An 18648-nucleotide genomic window follows, 5' to 3' on the forward strand; every position below is an offset into this window, starting at 1 on the left:
TGAGCTTTATTTTGGTTGGGTATCGGCATGACAGAATGAGAGTGAGAGAAAGAGTGTCAGTCGTCCCTCCAGGTGACGAGCACCTCGTCGGTGCGAAAGCGCTGGGTGCAAGAGCTATCCTGGAGAGCGGTCTCGAAGCCGGACTCGTGGGCAAGGAGGCCGGCGTGGGCGATCATGATGCCGTTGTCGATGCAGAAGCGCTCGTCGGTGGCGAAGACAGAGCCGCCACGGTCGGCGGCCATCTGGCCCATCATCTGCTGCAGGCGTTCGTTGCAGCCGACGCCACCGACGATGAGGACCTGGGAGCTGCCGACATGGGCCATGGCGCGCTCGGTGATCTCGACGAGCATGGCGAACACGGTTTCCTGGAGGCTGAAGCAGAGGTCGGCAGGGGTGATGGTGGTGTGGCCGTCGGGTGCGGGCTTGCCGGCGAGCATATGGGCAGCCCACTCATCGGCGCGGGTGAGGACGCCAGAGAAGGAGCAGTCCATGCCCTTGACAGCGTAGGGAAGGTCGAGCAAGAGGGGTTTGCGGCCATCAGGAAAGGGGCCCTTGGCGAGCTGTTCGATGTTGTAGCCCGGAGCCGGCTCATTGGACAGGCGCAGCGTGCGAGCGAACCGATCGAGGCAGTTGCCGACGGCCGTGTCGAGGGTCTCGCCAAAGATGCGATAGCGACGGCCGGCATAGGCGATCACCTGCGAGTTGCCGCCCGAGACGTACAGCACGACGGGATTGCGAGCACCGGTGACGGCACGGCCCATCTCGATGTGGCCGACACAGTGGTTGACGCCCACGAGAGGCCGCTGCCAGAGCAGCGCGAGCGTGCGGGCAGCCACAGCGACAGCGGCCAGCGGCGCTCCCATGCCGGGACCCTGCGTGAAGCAGACGCAGTCGACGGCTGCCGGCCGAATCCCTGCGTCCTTCAGCGCCTGCTGTGCCACCCGCACAAACGCCTGCCGGTGATGCGCGGCCGTCTCGCGCGGCAGAAAGCCCGTCCCCGGCGGACTCGAAAAGGTGTCGCGCACGTTGGCCAGCACCACCACGGCATCGGCATCGCCATCGCGGGCTCCGACTGCATGCGCTACCACGCCGACGCCCAGCTTGTTGGCCGAGCCCTCGCAGCCGACGGCAATGCGGTACCGCCGCTGGGGGTCCAGCTTGGGGGACATGTCTCTTTTGGGTGGCTGTATGGTTGTATGGATCACTGGATCCCGGTTTCTCTCCTTGTATGCTTGCTTCCCTCCCGGTCCTCGCCGTAGGGCTGCTGGCTTGCTTCTAAGCAGAAACATGGCCCGGCTTATGCACATATGCAGAATCCTGGAGGGGCAAGAGTTTTAAAGTGCCGGCCGCCGCCAATTGCAAGCCCCAAATTCAAATGTCATCCGCTGTAGGAAAGACCCACCCCCCAAAAATCTTAGGTCACCGTCCGTTCCCCACACCACCGATGTCGTTGCCTTTTGAACAATCATTCCGAACGTCCATGTTTTTCTTTTACACAATATCTGCTTGCCTTGCCCTTCCCACAATTTTCCCAGGCCCTTTCGCCGTCTGACTCTGTATATCTCTTCCCAGATTCTTCCTCGTCCCTCTTGCCTGTCCGCTCCGTCTTGCTGCTCCGAGGCCAATCAGGTCTCCCTATACTGCACAGCCAACCCTCTCTCCTTCTGCCTGTTATTCTTCAGCCTCACAGTCTCGTCTTTGCCTGTTTCTTTTACCGCCACCATGCGCTTCGAATCGCGCATCTCTTCTCTACAAAACACATGCTGCAGCCTCGTTGGACTGTAAGCACGGTTTGGTAAGACGCACACCCTCATCTCATCCCTCTGTTCTCTTTTCACTTGCACCTAGTCTGTGGTTGTTTTTTACACATGGTCGACTACCAGTCTTGGACGATAGTAAATGGTTATCAGTATTTGTTTTTTTCTTCTTATTTTTCTGCTTACCCGCCACTCTGCCCAACTTCTTTGGCAACGGCCTTCTCGTCCGTTCCGACCATCATACACATATCTCCCATCTCCCCTTAATTGCATTCCACTACCGTACCCCTTTACCACCGTTGCGCCTTGCATCTCGCTGCGAGATCAAAAACTAATGCCACACAGATGCGCAAACCCACCAGAACGCCTTGCAAAGACCCAAGCATGGAAACATAAATAATACAGTACGACGTCCCGAAGATGCGTCTGCCAAGAGACTGGCAACGGAAGAGGGGAGAAGAAATTCGCCTAGGCGCTCGAAATCAAGAAGCGCTCTTCAGCAAAGCCTCACGACGTCCCATTGGCTGTGCCTGAGATGTGTGCGGCCGGTGTTGGTTGTGCAGCTGGAGGCCGCACCTGGCCTGCTGGCCGCCCTGGTTGTGACGCGCTGCCTGCTCGTCCTGCCGCATTTGCCGGAAGCTCTTGTCGCCGCGCCTGGAATGGAAACGGCAGCGGAAGCGATGCACGGAACTTGAGGGCACGGGTGTCGTACGGGTCGATCTCGTACACTTCTGGCTCGTCGTCGCTGTCGTCCGCGTCGTACTTCCATCGGTCAGACACCATGTTCACATCCATCTCCTCCCCATACGGAGACACATCTCGAGGCGGAGTAGGCATTCTCTTGCGGTCAATCCACAACCGGTTCAGCCGTCCTATCCGGCGACGGAACTGAAGACGGGGGCCGGCCGCATCTGCCTCCTGCTGTACGCCTCTGAACTGGAATACAACCGGCGCCGCCGGCTCGTCCAGCTCCATTGCTTCTGTGCCATCGTCGTTGGACGTCTCGGAAGCCGGCGGCGTCATCAAATACTGCGTCTTTACTGGCCGGAATCCAGCGCCAACATTCTGGTCCTTTACCGGGCCCAATGGCTCGCAGGTAAGGTCGACGTGATTCTCGTTCCACCGCCGGTGGTTCTCGATCCTCTTGATCACATCCGCACGCAGCTCGTTCTCCTTCTCTACAAGAGCATCGAGCAGCTGCACCAAGTCCATCTCCGTTGGCCGTCCGTCGCTACGCACTGGCGCCCGCACCTGGGCACCCGGCGCACGCTGTGCAATAGAGAGCTCCGGCACCTTCTTCTTCTGGGGCTGCCAAGGTGAAAGCGAATGTCAGCGCCTCCTGTGCCACCTTTCGGACAAAGCTTCCGCAGGTTCCTGCTTACCTTTTGGTTGACGAGATCTTCATCATCCGTCTTGATGCCAAGCCGGATTTTCATCTCCTTCAATTTGGCCCTCTGCTCATATACGGCCCGGTCAACTCGGAGCAGCTCGCGCTTGTGGACCTCTCGCTCGTGTGCTAGGATGACAAGCTGTCGTCCGTCCTCTAGCTCACGACGTAACCGCTTGAGCTTGTCTGCGCTTTGGATGTCCCGTGCTCTGGTCTTGCGTGTCTGCCGAACCTCGCGTCTCCGGAAACAGACAAATGGGTCCATTTCATCCGAGTCCTGGTGCGTCTCGAACTTGAGAGCTGGATGCAACGGCCCACCTACTGCCGCTCTCTGGGACTTCCAGTATTCATAGATCTCTTTCGCATGATGCATGACTTTCGGCAACTGAAGCTCGTTCAGGCCGGCAACCATGTGGTCATATGGCACAATCGTCTTGTCAACTGACGCATATGGGGTTGAAATGGATGCAGTGTCCTCGAAAACCTCCATGATCTGCTCAAAGTCATCCTCGGACAACTGTGAGTTCGCAGGTCGTTTTTGGTTGTATGATTTCACAAACTCCTCATCCTCTTCTGTCATGTCATACAGGCATCCTATGCACTCCTCGACAGTCTGCGAGAAGCGTATATAGTTTGCCGGCTGCGTGAAGCTACGAGAGTAGAGGGCGTCATAGTTGACGTCGCTCTCCTGGGGCGGCGGCACTGGAATATCCTTATCGGAGGCAGCTGCCGGGCCCTGCAACACAACCTGCAGATGGTATTCCTAGGAAAAGGTCAGTCATTAGGTCGCAGAAACGCTTATGTAACACAAAGAAATATCACGTGCAAATGCACGTGACGAGTGATGCTTCATCAACAAAACAAAGGGTAATGACTTTTCATCAATTCAATTTACTCACATTTTCTTCTGCTTGGTCGACACCGGTTGCGATTTGTGTTTCGCTTGTGAGGGCTTCGTATTCGCTGGGGTCGACCTGATCCTCACGTAAAACAGGTAGAGCTGTTTTTATGCTGAGTTTTTTGTAGCGGACCTTGCGCGTTGCCATGGTCGCGGCGAAATAAGGTGGATGTCAAAAGAGAGTAAAATGGGCACCAAGCCCGCGGAAAATCCGCCTCAAGATCGATCAGGATATTAAACAGGCCATGCGACACCACCCGGTGCACTTTTTGTGATAAAAAGCGATGGATTTTGGTCGTTTTTAATGCTTCGAAAACACACCCCAAATGGCCGACTGATTTTTGGCGTGCTTTCTCCGGGTGGAAATTTTTTTCCTGTGTCGTAAGCGGGATTTGGTGGGTGAGAGGGGTGTTTCTGGTGGAATGGGGAATTAGGAAAAATAACAGACAGCAAAATGATTAGGGAAAGACCAACCAATTCCATATATGCTAGTAATGGTCCTCCCCTAATAGACACCACACGTCCATCCGTGTAGGCGGGCAGAACGCTAAAACCCCACTGGAAAAAGTGGCAAACAGTCCCTACATGTCCCGATTGCTTAGTGGTAGCAATGCGATCTCACTTCATCGCCTCACAGCCCATTGTACAAAATTTGCATCTACATTCTAGGTCGATATTCGGTTTCGGCTATGTAGCTCGTTTGATTGAACCTGAAAAGCGAGTTTTCTATATCACAAGGCGAAGGCTCATTCAATTGGCATTGATTCTAGAGAGGCGGAGGACACGTTGAAGAGCACAGTGTACACATGACTAAGGATATTATCGTCACTGTGTAAATAGACCATTCAAGTGAATATGTTTCGAGCAGCTAAAGCTTCTCTATATAGTCGTGTTGACTCCGGACAATATTATTGGCTATTGCGAATGCTCAGATCGCATGATATAAGAGGACTTTGATTCAAGGCAAAACAAGACAACGACGATGCTGTGTTGACAGACAGACGCGACGGCACGTGATATGGCAACATGTATGCCCCGTAGTTCCCCCTTTTCTGGCTATATTGGATAAGAAATAGGAGGCGGCGATTAGATAGGAACTAAGGCCGCCTAGAAGCTTAAAATCTTATGTAAGTAGTCTTAGCTGGGTGGGACTCCCCGCCATATGAAGGACTTGGGAGTGTTGGATTCGTGTAGGCATGCTCACGTTTATTTCCCCCAGCCTTATCGAGAAAGTGCAAAGTCCAACACGCGGACGCAAACGACAGCCGGCGCGAACAGAGAGAAGCCATTTCGCATCGACGAGTCCATCCGTTCACAACGTACCGACAGCAGACCGAGCGCGAAGAGCAGCAGGAACGTTTGACGAAACGGTAGAGGGAAGGGCCAGGCTCCCCTCTCAGACAGAGCCGCCTTTGCCGTCAGGACCGGCCGCATCGCGAGGAGCGAACAGGAGTCGAGCAAGAGTGAAGAGAGCCGAGCGCAGACCGAAGCGATGGGCAACACGACGAGTGCTGTCCTGGACAACATTGTCCAGGGGACGAACTGTGAGTGTGGCCCAGGCTCTGGCCAACAAGGACAACATGGGAGAGCAGCGATGCGAGGCTAACACGACGCGTCGCAGTCGACCGGGAGGAGGTCGACCGCATAAAGAAGCGGTTCATGAAGCTCGACAAGGTGCGAATGGACAGGGCTGCGCGGCCGGGCGACGGGGACCGATCTGTGGCCAGACAAGATGCTGACGATAGTGCAGGACAACTCAGGAACGATTGAGCGCGACGAGTTTCTGAGCCTCCCGCAGATTGCGTCGAACCCGCTAGCGACCAGGTGTGTTTCGTCTTTCTTGTTTCGGGCGTGTGGCGGTGAGGGACGGACAGCTGACGCGCACAGGATGATTGCGATCTTTGACGAGGACGGCGGCGGGACGGTGGACTTTCAGGAGTTCGTGTCCGGGCTCAGCGCGTTCTCGTCCAAGGGCAACAAGGAGCAGAAGCTCAAGTTTGCCTTCAAGGTGTACGACATCGACCGGGACGGCTACATCAGCAACGGCGAGCTCTTTATCGTGCTCAAGATGATGGTGGGCAACAACCTGAAGGATCAGCAGCTGCAGCAGATTGTGGACAAGACGATCATGGAGGCCGACCTGGACCAGGACGGCAAGATCAGCTTTGAGGAGTTCACCAAGATGGTGGAGAATACGGACGTCAGCATAAGCATGACTCTTGGTCGGTATTCCCTTCTTTTCCCTTCTTCATCCTTCCCTGCTAACGGCGGAATGCAGACCATTTCTAGGCGGCATTGCCGGACTCGCAGCCTCTGGGAGAGCACGGCTGGGATATATATTCCTGTGTCATCATTCGCCAATGTCCTGTGGACAACGTCTCTGCGATGAAGTGGGGTATGTGAGACATCGCATAGCATCTAACTACATTTTGGCGTCTTTTTGTACGCAGTCCAACATGAGCATGAGATTTTGACGACCATTAATGAACTGCATGTTCTCGCGAGAGCTCTCAACGGTGCCCAACCTGTCACCCATGGTATCGTAGTTCGCGCTCAATCTCACTGGCGTCGCTTGTAAAAGACCACGTACGCACTCGCCACATCGCTGTCGCGGTACAGCCGCCGGGCCATATCGCGGCCGTCGCCGCTGCCAATGGTGACGGCCTCGACGCGAGCATCATCAAAATGGTGCCACCGGTGGCTGTCGGCGATGGTGGAGCTGCTGTTGTTGTTGCTGCTGCTGCTGTTGCTGCTGCTGCTAATGCCAATGCTAGCTCCACTGTTGTTGTTGCTGTTGCTGTTGCTGCTGCCACTGCCGTTGATGGCCGGACTGGCCGCAGCAGCGCCGCCTTCGTCGCGCACAAAGGCCCGGTAGTGGCCTGACCGCAGCGTTCCGCTGTGCACGATGACGGCATAGCAGTCGTAGAGGAAGGGAGCCCAGAACTGCGGCTCTGTCGGACGGTCTCCGTTGACGCCCCGGAGATCGGCGGCGATGTCTGGGGGCGCGGTCTGGCCCTGCACCGTGTATGGGGTCATGTCGAGCCCGTCGATGGGAAAGACGACGGCGGTGGTGTTCTTGCGAAAGCCGCTGTGCTCGTTGCCCTGGAAGCGGCGGAAGGAGACGCACAAGAGATCGGGCAGCCGCACCAGGCGCACGCGCTTTTCGGTCGTGTCAGCTCGCCGGCACGCGTCGCACTTGTACTCGGCCAAGACATCGGCGCTGCAGTACTGTGCCAACAGTTCGGACATGGTCGTCACGGCGGCGCCGCTGCTCGTCGGCGGAATCGGCAGGTGCAGCGCGTCAAACGGCTCGTACGTCAGCGATGGGTGGCCGCAGCTGCGGCATCGCCGGTCCGTCACCTCGACGCCGCGCCAGTACTTGTCTACCAGACTGTCGTTGTAGCGTCGGTATTCGTTCCAGTACCGCAGTCCGTTGCTCAGTGCCGTGCTGCGCGCGTCCAGCGCTGGCTGCTGCACCTCGCCCGTCCGGTCTCGCAGCCGGTTCGTCTCGTCGTGCAGATTAGTCAGCAGAAACGAGATGAATTCCTGGGCGTCTTGTTGATACGGGCCGCCAAAAATGGTGCTGCGGTCCGATTTGGTGCTTCCGTCAAAGTCGTGGGAGTGGATGTGGTAGCAGTAGTCCTGGGATGTTAGGGAGGGGAAAAAGAACACGAAAGAAGGACAATAAAGAAAAGAAAAGGAAAGAAAAAAGAGAAAGAAAAAGAAAAAGAAAAAAACCCACCATCAATGTCTTCGCCTTCATGGCCTCAAACTTGCCGTACTGCATCCAGTGGAAGGAGTTGGCCAGGATCTTGGCCAGCAGCTGCGGGTGGCTGATCTTCTCGTCGCTCTTCATCGGCACCTTCCAGCGGTCGACCCACTCGCCCGTGGTCAGCTCCTCGGAGAAGCCACCGGAGGCGAAGAGCGACTGGAACGAGCTGTTTCCGTAGCACCAGTTGCCGGGGTTGAACAGGCCGACTTTTTGCCGCCGCAGCCGCCCGCCGCCGCCGACACCCGCCTTGGCCAGCTTCGTGCGCATGTAGTGGTCCTCGTCGTCGGCCTCGGCCAGCTCGCTGTGGCTCTGCCGCGGCACCGTGGGTGCCGGCCGTGCCGGTGGTGTCGGCAGTGGCGGTAGTGGAGGCGGCGTCGCGTAGAGGCCGGGTGCTGTCGACGAAGACCGCGAGCTGTTCCGCGAAGAAGTGACAGCCTTCTCGGCTTTTTCGGCCTTGTCGGCCTTGTCGGTCGTCATCGACGTCATCGACTCCTGCATCGCCGACACGGACGGATACCGGCGCAGAAAGTCCTCCGTCGTCCGCCGGATCGTCAGCTTCTCCATGTTGTTCAGGGTCTCCTCCCATCGCTTCGCCTCGGCCGCGTCCTGGATCGGCTTGGCCATGTACTTGGCGTGTGGCCGCGTGAGCACGTTCAGCCGCGACCGTTGCGTCACACCGGCCATCGTCGACGACGTCTGCAGCGATGCCGCGCCCATCATGTCCGTCCACTCGTCCAGGCCGCCCCGCAGCAGCTTCGGCTTCTTGTTGTGCTCCCCGTCGGCATGCGCAAAGTCATAGTACGCCAGCGCGTTATACAGCGCCACCACGGCCTTCTCGGCAGCCGTGAGACCGTCACCCATCAGCCGCATGGCCTTCGTGTCTTGGTCATAGTACACGACCAGGTCAAAGTCGTGGCGGCTGTCGAACAGCCGCTTCTCCGTCGTCGGTGCCAGGACCAGGCTGTCCGAGATGGCGTCGGCCGCAATGTTCTCCCGCTGCAGCGTGTCCACGTCGACGCAGATGGTCGCCTGTGACATGATGTGCCCTTCATCAAACTCTTCCCGGCTCCGGATGTCGATCAGGAGAAGGCGGATCTCCTTAGACCCCGCCTTGATGAACCGGAGCAGCTCCTGGACCGTGATGGTGTCGCCGTCGGGAATCGAGATGCGCGGCCTTCGGGGCGGCGCTGGGTCTTGGTAGGGCCGAGGCGGTGCTCGATCCGAGGAGAGCCGCAGCGAGAAGTAGTCTTCGGAGGACGGCTGTGAAGCTGGTGTCTTGATCATGCCCGTAAACGAGGTTGTCGAATTTGTCCGACTGAACATGCCCTTGGGCGTGCTAGACGGAGGCTGTGCTGCCTGGCTGGAAACGGACCCTCGTGCCGGGCTGTAGATCGCTTCGGGCACTTTGGGGAGGTCGGGCAACGGGGCAATGAGAGCCGGGTACTGCGGCCGGGCCGATCCAGACGCCGGTGTCTGTTGGGGGTCGAAGCGGAACGCCTTGAACTGCATGCTGGGCGTAGGGTGTTGTTGCTGCTGTTGCTGCTGCTGTTGTTGTGTCTGTTGTTGTTGTTGTTGTTGCTGTTGTTGTTGTTGTTGTTGTTGCTGCTGCTGTGAAGATTGTGATTGTGCTTGTTGCTGGAAGCCGGTGTGGCTAATGGGTTGTGTGCGAATCCGGGGATCCTGCTTGGGTTCGCTCGTCTGGACGGCTGCCGTGGGTTCCTTTGCGGTTCTCAGCTTGGCGAACCGCTCGGCCAGGTCTAAGCTCGGTTTGCTGTTGCTGTTGCTGTTGCTGCTGTTGGAAGGGCTGCCGGCCGGTTTGATGGTCTTGCCGGCGAGCGACTGCGGCTTGGGCTGGATGGCCGGCTTGGACCTGACCGGGTGGTTGGGCGGCACGTCGGGCCAGTGGCCGGCCGCGTTGTTGTGGACGGCCGTGCTCCTGGCGCGAACGTGCTGGCTGGCCTGCTGGCTGGTCTCTTGGACTCGGGATGCCGGGAGGGCCGTCTTGGGGACGACGCCAGACCGGGCATTGTCGGCCAGGATGAGGGCCTTGATCTTTTCGTAGGCGTCGCTCTCGGCGCTGATCTGGTCACACAGGGCTTTGTACTGCATTCGAGCGCCCTTGCGGGCCTCCATGACGGATCGGAGGGCCGAATTATGCGGCAGGATCTGGAGCAGGATGACTGAGGCCTTGATGTAGTTCTGCAGGGCCACGTCCAGGCAGCCGATGCTCTTGGCGAACTGGGCCTGCTTCAGGCCGGCCTCGGTGTGGGCCAGGAGGCTTTCCACGGGCATGTCGGCGTTGACGTCCAGCGGCACGTTGTTGATGTCGTCAAAGTGGGCAAACGGCTTGCTGCTGCCGTTGCTGCTGCCAGGCGGAGACGCGGCCGGTCCGCCAACCAGCGGGCCCGCCACGCCCAGACTGAAGCCGTTGACGGCACCCGTGCTCATGCTCGTGCTGCGGCTTCGACTGCTGCTGCTGTTGGAAAGGCTGCCGCCGTCCGGACTTGGACGGACAATTGTCGTCGAGGCGGACGAGGAGCCGGGTGTCGGTCCCATTGCCTTGTTCGAGACGCTCTTCGCGGAGGGACCAGCGGGCTGTCAGGATCGGATCATGTCGAGACACGCGGAAATCGTGGTGGTGTTGAGAGCGGACGCGCGCATCGGCGGAAGGCCCGTCGAGACCGTGCAACTGCTCCAGGAGACGCTCGTCGCTCGTGCAGGTCGAAATTGGGAGAGGCGCAGAAAGGCGGGGCGAAGAGAGATGGATGGCCAGAGTTGGCAGGCGTGTGACCCAGCCGTCTTAGCCCCGGGGCTTAGTGCATACAGATTACAGAGTATATGGAGTAGTGCCTGCTGCCTGCTGCATTCATTTGCGATTGTGTTCTTGTCGTCCTTTACAGAACTTTGGACTGCTGACTAAGGAGTACTGCTACTCTGCTCTCACTATTCTCGGAACTCACACTTTGCATTTCCCAACTCCTCACTCCCAACTCAATTACACCACCCACAACCTCCTATATCCCTTTGAAACACTCCTCCATCTCCTTCTGGTACCGTTCCTTGATCTGCCGCCGGTTGAGCTTCTGTGTCGCCGTGACCAGGCCCTGTTTCTCTGTTAGTCACACGATCTAGCCATCCAAAGACGTCTCTGCCCGCAAACTCACACTGGCCGGCGTCCACTCCTCGTCGGCAATCACGACACCCTGCACCAGCTCCATCGCACTGAGCCCAGCCGCCCGGCCGGCGCCCACCAGCTCCTTCAGCACCTGCGCCCGGATGCGCTTGTCGTGGTGCAGGCTCGCGTGGTTGCCAGCCGGCACGACGATGCCCAGCTGTGCCGCCATGTCCTCGATGGCCTTCTCGCTGACGAGCACGATGGCAATCGGCCGCGCGTGAGCCGCGTCGCCGTACACCATGACGTTCTGGGCCGCAGCTGCGCCGCGATAGACGGCCTCGAGCCGCTCCAGCGCAATGTACTCGCCGCCCTGCATCTTGACCAGGTTCTTCACTCGATCAACCACCCGCAGATGTCCGGTCTTGCGGTCAAACGCTCCAATGTCACCCGTGCGGAACCAGCCGTCCGCCGTGATGACCTCGGCCGTCTCCTCCGGGTTCTTGTAGTACTCCTTGAGCACCGGCTTGCCGCGCACCAGAATCTCGCCGTGTGCGTCCTGTCCGCTGCCGGTGGCCGGATTCGCCTCGTAGCCCAGCTCCGGCCGGCTGACCAGCTTCACCTCCAGCGCTCCCGACACTGGGCCCTCCGACCGTGGCGTCCACTGCAGCGGCGACCCCAGCGCCCCGTTGCCGCACGTCTCTGTCAGCCCGTACCCTGTGATCATCGGCGCCACCACCAGTGACAGGAAGCTCAACGTCGTCCCCGCGATCGCGCTGGCCCCGTTGACGATGAACCGCAGCCGCCCGCCCGTGCTGTGCCGCACCCGTTTGAAGACGATGCCGTCCAGCCACGCCACCGCCTGCTCGACCGGGCCCACGATCAGGCCCGCTCGCGCCAGCACGCCCTTGAGCCACACGTAGCCCCAGAAGACCGCCTTGGCCACAATGCCCGCCGAGTCCACGCCGCTCACCACCCCCTTGCGCACCGTCTCCCACACCTGCGGCACACCCACCAGAATTGTCGGCTGGAAGGCCCGCAGGTCGCCCGCACAGCCCGGCACCATCGATCCGTCCGTCAGCGTGCGTGGTGACCCGTAGCCGATTGTGCCGCCGATCAACAGCACCAGGCTCTCCACCACCATCTCGAAGATATGTGCCAGCGGCAGATATGCCAACACCCGGTCGCTGTGCGTCACGCTGTCGCCCACCACCGAGTACAGCCCGGCCACGGCCGCCACAAAGCCCGCGTGCGTCACCGGCACCCCCTTAGGCACCCCTGTGCTGCCCGACGTGTACATGATGCAGAATGTGTCCTCTGGTTGTGGCGGGTCCGCCGCCAGGGCTGCCTGTCCGTTTTCGCCCTCGCCTAGCGCCCGCAGCTCCTCGAAGCTCAGTACCTGCAGGTGCGGGTGTGCCGTACGGAATGCCTCCAGCTGCTCGTCCGGCACCGGTTGGTGTGTCGCGTTGTTGTAGATCACATATCGTAGCGTCGACACCGACTCCAGCGGCCGCGTCGCCGTCTTCAGCAGGTGCGGGTCCACAAACATCGCCACCGCTCCGGTCTGGTTGAGCGAGTGCTGCACCCCGGCCTCGCCCAGCGTGTCGTACGCCGTGACGATCACCAGCGACTGCGACGAGCAGCCCTGGGCCACCGCCAGCCACTCCGGGCTCGTCGCCGCAAAGATGTGCACCTTGTCCTGCTTGGCCAGCCCCAGACGACGCAGCCCGGATCCGACCTGCTGCACCAGCAACAGGTACTCCGCATACGTCTGATAGCTGTAGTTGGACAGCTCAAAGAACGACCACTCTTTGTCCACCTGCCGCACCTCGCCGTCCACCACCTTGGACACCTTCTTCGTCTCCTTGCGGATGCCCACAAACTTGCGGCTGCCCACAGCCGGTTCATCTGCGTGCAGTTGCGCGCTGCGCTGCAGGAGCGCAAACATCGTGTTTACGCCTGGCACCGGCTGCTCCAGCAGCCCATCTCGTGCCTGGGGGTTCCGCCGCGGAATCGTCTCGCCCGGCACTGCCACTGCGCCGGGGGACTCGATCGTGAACGGCGGCTTTTGCACCGGCTGCAGCGGCAGTCTGCCCGTAGAATACTCGCGTGTCATCTTGATTGTGATGGGTTGACCGGAGCTGGACGGAGGCAATTGATATAAAGCTTGCGCGTATATTGTTTGCGAGCGGCAAGATGCATGATTAAGCAGATGCCATTCGGTTGGAAGGAGCGTTGGACAGCACTAACCCCGCTGTCAGAACCACATACCTGTCAAAAATACAGGCGCTCCGTCACGTTACGACCTACCTGAAATCGACCGAGGTTTTCCAACTACGCCATCCATTGCACGAAGCACATGTCAGTCTCCTGCCACGAATCCTAAGAGAAGACTAAAAAAGAAAACGTACAGCAGCGGGTATTCGCTGGTCGTCACCGACCCAACTACTAATCCGCCGATTACTGGTTTAACTAGGGGAGAGCGGACGGGATCCCGTGCTTTCCAGTATCTATGGCCGTACGTGTTTGTTTACCAACCCGTTGGCTTCTTATAGCGGCACGCAGTGCTCTTCTTGGGGCTTGGCTTCGACGCGTGACACTTCTCTCTTCTATGTAGGTCGCACAGCCTCAACGTGGGGGTCCCAGATTGACAAGAGACAGATACGTGGTCTCACCGGCGGCGGTTTCAACTTATCTCGTTAATCGTTCTTATTTTCCGTGTCCGGCTGGGATGTTTTTCGTGTTTGTGTTTAGTTTACGTGACGTGTATTTCGATTCGTCGTTTCCGTCAAGCTTTGCAGCCACGCCTGAACTTGATCAGTTGCCCAGCAGAGTCGCCTGATCTTGACACCGCCATGGGACAACTATCATCCACGGGGGACAATGTGCAGAAAACGGGACACTCTGTACCAGGAAAGCCCAGTCTTCTGCCGACCTGATAGGCCGCCCCGAGCGGACCGCATAAAAGGTGAGCGCGGACAGCAACCAGCAAAGCTGGCAGCCGAGACGTCTGGACGGCCGGTTAGTGCGCAAACGGCAGCCCAACGGTCATCTGAGCACGGGGGATTGCCAACGCATCAAACACAACCACCAGGTCGGCAGACTGGATCGCAAACGCAAAGGTGAGACGTAAAATGGTTCAATTGGATAAATTTGGTAAATAGGAAGTAGGAGATAGAAAGGAAAAAAACGAAAAAAAAAAAAAAAAAAAAAAGAAAAAAAAAATAGATAATATAAGTTAAATTGGTATGAGCGGAACTGTACAGTAGAGCCGGTGTCGACAGCTGGCAAGAGCACATTAAAACGACCAGAACTGGATCTCCGACCCCGTCTGTTGGTCGGCGAAGACCGAGTTTTGTGGAATGAAAAGTATCTGCGAAGAACCTTTCGTCCGGCATTTTCGTCTACCACGGGTCCGCTATGGGTCGCCAAAAGCCCCTCTGCTGCCGACCTCGCCCTCGAGGCCTACATAGTACTGGTACGAGCAGCTGGAGCCGTCTGACTCATGGAGCCGCAGCATGTTGCCGTAGGAGCGGGTGGATCTGGCGCCGCATGGCGTGCATCACCCGCTCTTCCACTGTAACATGGCCAGTACGGAGCATCTGCAGGAGGCTTGCCAATCTTGTCCTGACCGCCAGCAGAAGTCTCTTGTCGGCCGTGTCACCGCTCTCTGCCTCACCAAAGGCGAACGCTGCTGGAGGTCAGTCTGCACCTTTGCCCGGCATATTCTGGTCATCTGGCTTGACTTAGTTGGGCTGTCTAGGGGGTTAGGCATTGATGAGTCCACTGCCTTGCAGGTCGTCAAGAACAACACCTCGGGGGGTCTGGGATAAAAAATGAATAAATTCACGGCTGTTCAAGTACTCTGTACGTTTCTGGCTTGGCTTGCAAGAAGCATCCGTTTCACACAATGGAGAAAACGGCCGTTTGGCTTATAAGGGTCCCTGATTAATACAAAGAACACATTAAATCCCGAGATATTATCACTTTTATGTTGTGTATCTTCACTATTGATTCAACACCCGCTCTATTGCAGATGACAGGCATAATACTCTGTAGAAAGCCCTCCGTGGCAGCCGTCCGTTCTCACATGTTACCCGCCGTCGGACCACTTCCGAAAGGGCAGAAGCTCCGGCCATTCTGCGGCGAGCTTGCTACTTGTGAGCGGGAAGCAGATTGCAGGCACAGCATTACTCGTACATAGTAGAGACAAACTCCGACGTCCAGAACGGCCGCTGTATCATATAGCAGCCTTCACCTCTCGGTTGTTTAATATCACATGCGGCTTGCCCGCATCGTTTCACTCGCTTTGCCTTTTTGCTACGGCACCAGGGAGGCCACTCGGCTAAACATGCCACCCGGTGGCTACCAGGGGTAGGACCACGTGGAGATGTGGGAGAACTGCTCTATTCGCAGGCCACCCGAATTTCTGTGTTATTGGCCATTTCCAAGCACATACGCATCCATGAATGATCCTGTGACTGAACTCCTTATCTCGTATCAAGGACGCGTGTCGAGTTCTGAACTGTGACGAGCTCCCTCTCCGTGAAAGCACGAAACGGGTGTTCTTCCGAGAGGCTCAAGAGATCTGATTGATGGATCATCTTTGATAAGCTGAGGGCTGTGTCTTCCATGTCTTGGCAACCCAGCCGCTGACTTCCACTCGACATATCGGATAAGCGCTGAGGCTGCCATCCCACCTTCCTGTGACTGCTTCACTCTTGGTCACGCCCTAGTTATTTCCACCGTCCAGAATGTCTGCGGCAGCGTGGTGTTTTGCCGCTCTCATTTGCCGCTGCCTTTACGCTGCCGCCTTACGAGAGCTTGTTAGCTTCTCTCTTTGTTCTGTATCTATCTTTCATTCCCGACGGAGCATGTCATTTGCTTGTTCCGTTTTCTGCAAACGGAATAATGTGACCCATGGATTACTTTTTTCTTTTCATTTTATCGTTTTTTTTATTTTTTTTTTTTTTTTTTTTTTTTTTACGTTCGTTGTCTCCCCTCTGTATGTTATTTTTCCCTTTCGTGTTAATTTTAGCCGTAGCTTTCAGTTCGCCGAACAGTAGTAGCGTCCTGTAGTCGGACTCGATGCCTAGAACTCACGAGGCCTGTATAATTATAGCGCCAAATCTGGGGGAAACACGGGGAGATCAACCGACAGCCACTGGGGGTGGCAACTCTGCATAATCTGGGGAGGGGTGTTGGAGGCAAAGACGTTCCGCGTCTCTATCATCTGACGGAATGAACATTCGGCTTAGCACATGTCCGGCTGTCTTCCAGCAGTCGTTTGTTGAAATGCAGTTGAAATACATTATTCGGCCCTTTCTTGGAGTATAATAGCCTGAAGTCGGCAATGGATACCCTCCCTCGGTAGTATTCCCGGCGAACCGATATGTGGTTTTCTTTCACATGCTACTTTGTCTACTCAATAGCCTTTACGGAGTACTCCGTATTATCTTATTTCACTACGCAATTATCCCGATATAGACACATCTCCGCATCAGGGGTATCTTCCCTTAGCCCTCGTACATACTCCGTACGCACATGAAAAATAGTGTTTCATTCCCGAGTCAGGACGATGCTACCGAGGATGAGAGCACAATTTAGAGTCACACACCAAATAAGTTAGATGGATTAGTTACGGTGTGTGGTCGTTATGTGTTCCTTTTCCCCTTACTCGTGCTGCTAGGCAGCAAAGTAAGGCCGCAAACAGCTTTGAGATCCGAGGCTTTAATGATTGCATCCTTTTTCGGGCGCGATTTACTTGACTCGCCGTTCCGCTCTTAGCTACACTTGTGATTTCATCCTTCCTATGTACTAATTCGCTCCCATCCATCGGCCAAGGAAGAGAAAACTTCCTATGTAAGATACTTCAGTGTGCCGTTGGCCACACGAAAGTGATGGTGGGTATGTTGTAGTTCTCGTATAGTCACATCGGAGGCGTCCCACGATGTGTCTCCTACAGTATGTACGCATCTTACGAAGTACTCCGTATACCACAGCAAGATCGATTCTACTATGTAGAACAAGCGAACGGGCCTACTACCACCCCCTTTGATAATTTGCGGAAGTACGGAATATATGGGGTGGGCGAAGAAGATGCTTGTCTCTATCCCTGTCAGCCTTCTGTAAACAAGGCAATCTGGATTAGTTTAGTCTGTGCGCTGCCCTGGGCGATATCAGAGTGGACTGCTAGGGCTCTAATCCACCACGTGGTATCTGGAATGTCCATGTTAGGGTACTCCGTACGTGTGTGTAGACGAAGTGCTCCATACTTTCCATTAGCAACAATTTCCTTGTGGTGATGTACGGGGTACGTATGGTCTATTAATTCCAGTGGTGAACATGCTAAAGCACATACGATTCACCAGATGGCTAGTAGCATATTCTACTGACTGAGAATGTTAGGCCTGCACGAAGTACGGAGTAGAGATAGAATATAGGAAGGGAGTCCAGCAGGAAGGTGGGTCTATAGGACCGTCTAACTGAGGTGCACGATATGCTCTAGAAACTGTAAGCCTCCGAGAAATCCTGTGTTGACTCTGAATCGGTAAAGTTCCTCTTCTGGACATGTCTGCAGCCCAGTCTTCCATTTGCGGCAAGGCTCTACCATAGCAGAGCATCTGTGAACACGTCTTGCGTCACAAAATAAAATGCATAGCACTACCATTCAGCCTTATGCCAAATATGTATCAAGTAACATGATGCAACAACGTACCGTTCACTTTCAATGTAAATAATGACAACGGGTCATATTGTCCATTCATCCTTGCACCGTTTTCGGTGTCGACCAAGAGTCATCTCTAGCAGCCAGAATGTCAACATATGCTGCATGCGTTTATATCCAAACTCAGGTCAGACAAGAATTGTAAGATAGCTTAGCCAGGGTGCTGGCACACGGAAGCCAGACAAATCTTACCAGTCACTTGTTCCGTCACAGCTGCGTTCTTAGGTCTGAGTGGTCTAAATGGTCGAAATACTGTCAGCCTATATGTGCAACTGAGAGCATTAGTGCTCTTTGTACTTTGCCCCGGAGAGAGCTTAACCCTCCTTGAACGGCTAATTATGGCCCAAAGGAGGCGTAATGCTTGTCGGGGCTGAAAAAAATGACTTCTTCAGCTGTCTCTAACCGTCCTAAAACGACAGCTGTATGACGTTTGAGAGTTGTCCGTATTACCCCATTGACATGGCCTCCTGACGAGTACACGACCACTTCTGTAATAATACAGAATAATTAGATGAGTCCTCCGTACTCCGTACTGCGTATTCTTTGGCCAAGATATCAGAGACGAAGAGGATACAGGGGCCGAATCGCCCGCCACATGACTTATCGCCCCCACACACACGCAGCTATGTACGCTTCTCGTGGGTCTATCTAGAGACAGTCATTGGACACCATGCGAGAAATGACCGGGAGCTACAGAGTACAGTCGATGTACCTTCTCGTGTCATTGTAACACAAAAGGTCATTACCAGACCAGAAATAGAATTGGGGACACAAGATGCAGATACGGGCGCCCCGGGGTTGGTGCTCCCTGACTGCTGAGCTCATGTGAGATCCGGGTAATCCGGGGAAAGGTTTCCGGCGTACACGACAGAGGTATCACAACGGCTGGAGAATGTGGGAACACTGAAAAATTACCAGACCCCCACGTCTGTGCACACCGTGAGGGTGATGCTGGGTTGTGCAAGGCGGATCAATTGGGGTCGATCATGCGCCGT

At 56.3% G+C, this 18648-nt stretch overlaps 4 protein-coding genes across 4 annotated transcripts; 1 reads left to right on the plus strand and 3 right to left on the minus strand.

Annotated features, from left to right (window-relative positions):
• Positions 1-56: 56 nt before the first annotated feature.
• On the minus strand, positions 57-1169 carry CMQ_6210 (O-sialoglycoprotein endopeptidase; the record flags this gene model as incomplete). Its single annotated transcript, XM_014315275.1, has 1 exon — positions 57-1169. One exon carries the CDS (start codon positions 1167-1169, stop codon positions 57-59), a length of 1113 nt encoding a protein of 370 aa, XP_014170750.1.
• Positions 1170-2264: 1095 nt separating this feature from the next.
• Positions 2265-4190, minus strand: CMQ_6259 (histone acetyltransferase complex component; the record flags this gene model as incomplete). Its single annotated transcript, XM_014315324.1, has 3 exons — positions 2265-3065; positions 3140-3907; positions 4044-4190. The coding sequence occupies 3 exons, from the start codon at positions 4188-4190 to the stop codon at positions 2265-2267; spliced, it is 1716 nt and encodes a 571-aa protein (XP_014170799.1).
• Positions 4191-5534: 1344 nt separating this feature from the next.
• CMQ_6343 (calcineurin b subunit) lies at positions 5535-6331 on the plus strand (the record flags this gene model as incomplete). Its single annotated transcript, XM_014315408.1, has 5 exons — positions 5535-5586; positions 5664-5716; positions 5793-5866; positions 5930-6264; positions 6321-6331. The coding sequence occupies 5 exons, from the start codon at positions 5535-5537 to the stop codon at positions 6329-6331; spliced, it is 525 nt and encodes a 174-aa protein (XP_014170883.1).
• Positions 6332-6601: 270 nt separating this feature from the next.
• Positions 6602-13042, minus strand: CMQ_6337 (AMP-binding enzyme; the record flags this gene model as incomplete). Its single annotated transcript, XM_014315402.1, has 5 exons — positions 6602-7625; positions 7825-10388; positions 10438-10525; positions 10869-10918; positions 10979-13042. The coding sequence occupies 5 exons, from the start codon at positions 13040-13042 to the stop codon at positions 6602-6604; spliced, it is 5790 nt and encodes a 1929-aa protein (XP_014170877.1).
• Positions 13043-18648: the final 5606 nt, after the last annotated feature.

This window comes from Grosmannia clavigera, assembly GCF_000143105.1.
Source record: "Grosmannia clavigera kw1407 unplaced genomic scaffold GCSC_167, whole genome shotgun sequence".
In the NCBI taxonomy this organism is placed as follows: domain Eukaryota; kingdom Fungi; phylum Ascomycota; class Sordariomycetes; order Ophiostomatales; family Ophiostomataceae; genus Leptographium; species Leptographium clavigerum.